We start from the raw sequence: 7,054 nt of genomic DNA on the forward strand, positions 1-7,054 counted from the left end.
TAAGAGAAGATAATGCGTGCATATAATGTCGCCTGGGTTTATATTTTCTGTGATTAAACAATAAACGGTATCAATGGTAGTCCTTATATAAGAGGAGAATGAGGGAGAAGATATTGTCAACTATTCCAAGTTCGACTACTCAAGGATTAAAGTTTAGTCAAAGTTTCAAGAGGCGTGCGCCTCTCCTAATTTACATTGGTAAGCTCGACGTCTACCGCTCTCTAAGGGCACCCTTCCTCTACACGATCAGGAAGTCCTTGCTCAGTAGATGGCATGCCTTGCTCATTGGTCAAGACGTCGTTTTGGCTGGAGTCGCTCGAGAAAATTGGAGGAAATGAGTGTTTTCTAACGTTTCAACAGCTGCAATCTCATTGCCGTCATCATTCATAACTCCATCGCTAAATCTACCCTTCCTAAAAGTATGGGAATTGGTATCTCTTTGGTAAAATCTTCTTCCTAATTCAACAATCTTCTCCACAATGAACCCGAAGAACTTGTTACTTCCTGCCAATTTCTTTTAATGAACATAACCATGAAAATGAGGAGAGCAGAAATCGCAGCAGCTCCAGCAATCAGAAATAGACCCCAAAAACTGTCAAGACCTAGGCTGTCGGATGAAACCGAGGAATTTGAATTCTGGCAGTTGGTTTTGGATGTAAGCCACGCATTTTCAATTTCTGTCATTTGAGGCCCTTCAGTCACATTGAGGATTGCTCGCGAAATATCTGGTACCAGTGGAGACCCTTTGGGGAAAACCTGTAAACCGAAAAGAGCTGAACATCAGATTTTTTTTCAAACAAAGTATTAACAACTTAACCTAATAATTGAAAACTTGGAGGATTTCCTCTTTTAGCTAGAATTGAGGGATCGAGGACTGTACAAAGCCAAATCCAGCAGTTTTGAATGCTGGAATCATGGTATATTTGTTGCAATATTCTGAAAGTATAAGTTTAAGGTAAGGGACTTCATGAAATGCTGCTGCGATCCCGCCTTTGCACTTCCATTGGAAAGAAGTGCATCACATTCTTCAGGAGACCGATAAGATATAAGTCTTGAATCATCGAATTTCATTTCCTTTAGCATTCCATAAACGAAAGAGCCATGTTGGTAACCCACGTTTTTTCCACTTTTTAGGAGTTGATCCACATCAGTTACAGTTGGTTGAAGATTTTGCACCACCAAAAGAGAGCTCAAGCTTGCTGTATAACTTTGCGTTAGTATAAGTACCACGAAAACCCACACAACCACAACAAATCGTGCTAAGTTGCTGAGCACTTTCTCCCCTGCAATCCAAATTGAGGCTAACTACATAAATTCTCCTACAATAATATGTGAACTTCAATGTTCGATTGATCTATTAAAGTGAAAGGTGATTACTTTGTGCAAAGACCACGGTTGAAAAGGAGAACCAGAAGCTCGTGCCAACTTGATGTGTGGCTGGACCTCTGAAGTCTTCGTTAATCTGATGTTCGAGAGTCCATACAACCACTGCTATAAACACAAAAAAGCATACAGTGGTTAGCCAAAGGTCCCAAGTGAGCGGCTTCAAGAAAACCCAAGCCTTCTTGCTCGTGTCGTCCTTGTATGGCACGAGCATTGCACCCCCTGATTCTGTGTATGGTAAGGTGAAATCCACATACAATGATCTGTTTGCTATGATTGTTGTATCACCCACCACTGCATCATAATTCTGTTTCAACAAAAGGAACGGAAATGTTTTCTTCGTCAACAACATTATAGCATAGTAATTTTCAACATGTATTCCAACAAAATCAAGCACTTGCAATGAGCTCACCTGGTTAAATACTCGATCGATCATGTCATTGTAACTACCAGCGCTACTTCCATTAGGCAAGGCAAATGGAATAAGGTCATATGCCACAGCATAAGGCAATTTTTCTATGACGGCTTGAAAGATGTCAATACAATAGCCAGTGACTTGGGCTGTATTTGTGTTAGGATCTCGAGTCACCTTCACGAATTGATTAAAACCATTCTTCACGGGAACTAAGATTTTCAACCTCTTTCCATTTGTGGGAATCTCCCAACCCTTAGGAACAGAGGTTGAATCTCCGGCCATATTATTGATCTGAGATTACTTTTCAAAGTGGAATATTTGCTTGTGTTGACTGAACTCAAATCTCTTTGCAGCCCATTGTCTAGCGTCCAAAACCCAATCCCTCTTGCTGCATTTCCATTGATATTGACAATCTGGAACGCTGATGATTCTAGTTGCCCATCAACTAGCCAAAAATTTCCAGCAAGGCCCGTAAATGTCGTAGTGGCTAGTTCTTGGAGAAGTTTATGACCATTTTGAGATATCCCAATATTGTCGAGATCTGTCGCACTTGTTGAAGCCTTCAACATCTGGAAGGTAGAATTGGCCGCACCCATTTCCTCGACAGCCATTGCTAGAGCCCGAGCAGCGTCATAAGCACTATACCCGAAAATGTTCAACGTAGGATTAAGTATGGATGGATTGTCTTGTTGGAATTTCATCTTCCATCGGACCATGAAATTGTGCAGGTTTGGCGTATCTGGGATATAAGTCTTTATGCCTAGTACTCCTTGCATCGAGCTAGCGACAACAGATGAATCCACAGAACTTAAAAGGTCAGTGATTCCATTAGTCAAGATCCATACATAACCTTCGCTCATCATTCCCACCTCTTTTGCTTTGGCCAATAGTCGAGAACCGAGAGCAGGTAACATGTGAACGATGAACACCCTCGTTTGCATCGTCATTAACTTGTAGAGTTCCTGTAGGATTTGATCGTCCGTGGCCGAAGGAGAAAAAAGACTCCTATAGGAAACTCGCGTGTCGACTTCTTCCAAAGCATCTGCAAGAGAAGGTATGATGCCTTCTCCAAACTGATTGTCCACATATATGAGGACCAATTCTTTCCAGCCAAAAGCTTGGATGACCGCACTTATGGCATTCACTTGGGATGAGTCATTTTGTGTGGCTCTAATGAAGTAAGGACTCGAATCGAACTGAGGGATGGACTAGTAGCAGAGAAAGAGATGATGGGCACATGAGACTTGTTTCCAAGGTCAATGATGAAGTCTGCTTGCAAGGAAGCTTCAGGGCCTATTATGGCTTGGACTTGCTTATTCTTTATCAAATCGAGTGCTGCAAGGGTGAACCAGAAAGACGGTGTAACAATACGGCAGATTATGGAAATTCGTATTGGGAAAGGCATAGTATCGATCAGAAAAGTCAATGAAAACTTGATGCGGTATTATAGCAGTAGATATATATAAGAAAAAGGAAATAGGAGTTTGAAGTTGTCAAGGAAATTGTAGTTGATATTATTTAAAGATACAATCCTTTGACCTTATTGTAGGCATTTGGTTGTCGCCATTAGAACAAAATAAAATAAAATAAAAAAGGGCATAAATTGGCTAAGAACGATTAAGTTGATTCTTCTCCATCGATGAGTTGACCTCTCTACCTCATGGCATAAAAAAATTGCACTCTAGAATCCAAGCCTCACATTTCAATTCTATGGCTTTTGTAAGGTCAGATCTTTTTTATTATGTATTATATATCGGTTCTCTCAACATTCATATTAAACAGCTTTCAAGTCTCAAAAATTATTTGGTCGATCTTGAAACTAAAATGTTTTTTTTTTTTTTAATTTCTCTATTAATAATACAACTTCTATGGAATTAATTAATCACTGACTCAACTAAACATGACTCGTTATTATAATATTTGGTTCAAAGAAATAATCAGCACAATCATGTAGAGATATCTACCCCATCAATATTCTCCCAAAAAAGAATTTGAAACCGTCTCTATCAATTGTCCGCTCTAAAATGACTATTTTCTAATTTGAAAGGCAAAATAGTTTTATGCTCTTTTCTGAAAAATGTTGGTATGTAGCATGCGTCTTTCACCAGACATTTGTAACAAGAATCATCTATCATTTAAATGCGGACATAACTTTGGAGAGTTATGCTACATTTATAGCAGGACAAGAATCATGAGAGAGCTACATATTCATCAAAGTCGTACAAAAATAAACAGAAGAGTTAAGACCCCATAAACACGTTCAAATTTTGTCTTCAACTCGATCAATTCTATCCAAGTCACCTTCTTTTGGCTAGTGGCTTACCTGCCAGTGGTCCATTGGCGATTTTTCATGATGACTTAAACAACAACAGTCTTTTGTTTGCGTATCGTTTTTTAATGATCTTATTCACAAAACGACAATCTTCCGGTAATTTTAGGGACAGCTAAATGATTTGGCAATAAGAACTTATTTTCAAAGTAGATGATGATTGGCCCGGTTTAATTCAAGAACGACATTTTTCAAAACAAGTTCTAGGATACATCTTTCGTTATCTACATTTCTTTGCATATTATCTTGTCACGGGGCAAAGTAATCTTTTATATATTCTCCACGCGAAAAGGCTTAAAAAAAATTTGTGGAATTCACGTCGAAAGACAAAAATAGTTTTTTCCCTTTTAACTTATGGAGCGAAACATCATCCTTTTGGACATTTCGACTTTGTCATTCGTAGAAGTTCCAGTAGTACTATTTCAAAGGTGCTGCACCCCAAAACACAAAACCCCATGAAAAAGTTATAGCAGATTAGAGATTTTCGATTTGTTTCCATTGTATCATAGCAATATCATTTCCGGTTTTAGCTTTCTGAAAGGTACACTCCAAGGAATGAATAAATAAATTAAATTGTTCCACGGTCAAATATTACGGTCGGAGACTATGAATCCTCTCAAGCTAAGCGGTCAAGCTGTCAGTCCAATATGACTGCAAGACTCGGGGGATTATATTGACATATTTCTAACTTCGAGACCCTCCTCATTCCCATTGTGAAAGAGATCGAATGGAATCTTATGTAGCAACTTGATGTTATCTTTGATTTACAACCGACTTGAAAATAATGCTCGAAGATTTAACTGAGAACTCTTTTGAAATTTCATATAAATAGAATCTGAAATGTCCATGTTATTGGCAAATACGTCATTATGAACATTAATTGGTTTTATCTTGCATAATACAAATAGTTACATAAAATACTTTATCCTCTACGACAGGATGTGCATTAAACCAAAACCAAACCACTTCCAAGTTCAAGCAGAGATTAAACCATAAATGTTCGGTAAAAAGAAAGATTAATCAAACAAACTTCCACACGATCAATAGAAGTACAAAAAAATCCAAAAAGTGATGCCGTCATATAATTCTGGACGAGCAGCATGAGCAGTTAGTGCATTAGAGAGAGAGAGAGAGAGAGAGAACCTGCAGCAGCAGCAGCAACCTCATCTTGTTTGGAATCTCTAACGTTGAGGACGAGCCTGGTCTTGTAGGACGGGTTTGAACTATAAAAGTCAGAGAGAGACATTTTAATGCAGCTCAATCCCATCTTACCTACCCACTTCTCCAGATCAAGTACCACCCCAACGTTCACCGGGATCGTTGTTGCATTGTTGCTGTTACTGCTTTGCGCCACAGCGACCCAAGGGCCTTCACAGAAGGTCGTGAGGATTGCGAAAAAGGAGAGAGTCATAAAGAGGAGCTTTTCAGCATCGAAGGAAATTCTTGCTGGAAACATTGGAAAGTGTCTTACGAAAAGGCAAGTGTGAGTTTGTAAGAGAGGAGAAAGAGAAAGATACTCTGAGGACATTCTGACGCTGAAGATGTATTTATATTGTGGTAGAGCTTTGAAAAGTAAGACGATGCATTGACGGCTTCCATTCAAGGATTGCTCGACGTGGGCGGGGCCCATCTGGGATTGCTCGACCTCCGGCGGTACCAACACTTCATCTTTTGTTTTTCCCAAGTCATTATTTAGGATAAATAATATCAGAAATTCTTTGACCCCAGGATTGTTTATATCGTCGTTTTTTCCCTGTTATTTCCATCTTGCTTTTAAAAACTGATGATGGAACTGGGTTTGAGTGCTAGAGACGCATTGAATTTTAAAGACTAAGAAATGTAGAGTCGCCAATATGATGTATATGCGACTCATCGTTTAGTGATTTGTTTATGTATTTTCTCAGGCCAATATGGAGGAAGATGTCGTAGATAGAGACTACTTTAGATGGAGTTAATCCAACATGCATAAGCTCTTGTAAGGTAGGACATGATTGTGCACGAAGAAGAAGATGAAATTACCCGATGGTTCTCAATTATTATGAGAACTGCGTTTGAATTGAACTTCCTAGCAATTTATAATTTTTATTAACGTCATTTCCCTGGTCCAGCTTCTTTGTTACGTAAACCGAAGGATCAACCTCTTATATAAATGTTACATAGCCGCAACTTGCCTTATTGGCGTCTCCTTTCTGTGGAAGAAGAGAGGTCAAGAGCTCCGACTTTGACTTTCCTCAGGAGGGTAAAGTGGGTCATTTGAGAACCTTGCACGGTGGAACCAGATTCAACAAGAATCTAAAATAGAAAGTTAGTTCAAGCCCAGTTGATTCTCGTAAATGAATTTGTGTATGAAAAAAGAAATTCTCGTCAGCTGAACTCTGAATAATAATCACAAAGTCATCACGTTCTAGAATAAATTATGAATTTATATTAAATAAATCCTCAATAACCCTAATCCATCGATGATGGACAAAACTAACACAAAAATATCAAGTCGACTAAAATTATGCAAAGATATAAGATTCAATGTTGAAATCTAACGAGCTCACCAAATTAGCATTACAGGCCCAGCGGAACCTTCTAAATAAATAATTTATGGCCTCCTTACGAGTTTCGTCATTTTGGATGCTCCCGAAAATCTTTAGGACCCACTTTTGATATAAAACCGGTAAACCCTTGTCTCATATAGCTAGTAAGAACATATAGACCAAGCTCATTTAGATCGTTCATCATGTTGGTCCCAAGGTATGGCCCAAATAATTAATGTTTCAGTGATATTGGGGGAGATGATTTACAGCCATTCAATAGCTTCTCCTTAGAGCAAAAATATATTTCATGGTCAAATAGAACATGCAGACTAAGTTCATCTAGACCCTTGGTCACATGACTCTTATGTTCAGACACAATTAATTAATAAATCATATAACATT

The 7,054-nt window shown here is 38.6% G+C and overlaps 1 protein-coding gene across 1 annotated transcript; it reads right to left on the reverse strand.

Annotated features, from left to right (window-relative positions):
- Positions 1-456: 456 nt before the first annotated feature.
- On the reverse strand, positions 457-5,615 carry LOC104439433 (glutamate receptor 2.7-like). The gene is given in 8 exon segments (XM_039309544.1): positions 457-756; positions 881-996; positions 999-1,283; positions 1,378-1,690; positions 1,796-2,073; positions 2,076-2,990; positions 2,993-3,133; positions 5,271-5,615. Coding segments are annotated over 8 exon segments (2,661 nt in total). The 5' UTR covers positions 5,584-5,615.
- Between the last annotated feature and the right edge of the window lie 1,439 nt (positions 5,616-7,054).

The sequence above is a fragment of the Eucalyptus grandis genome, chromosome 3 (assembly GCF_016545825.1).
Source record: "Eucalyptus grandis isolate ANBG69807.140 chromosome 3, ASM1654582v1, whole genome shotgun sequence".
NCBI lineage: Eukaryota > Viridiplantae > Streptophyta > Magnoliopsida > Myrtales > Myrtaceae > Eucalyptus > Eucalyptus grandis.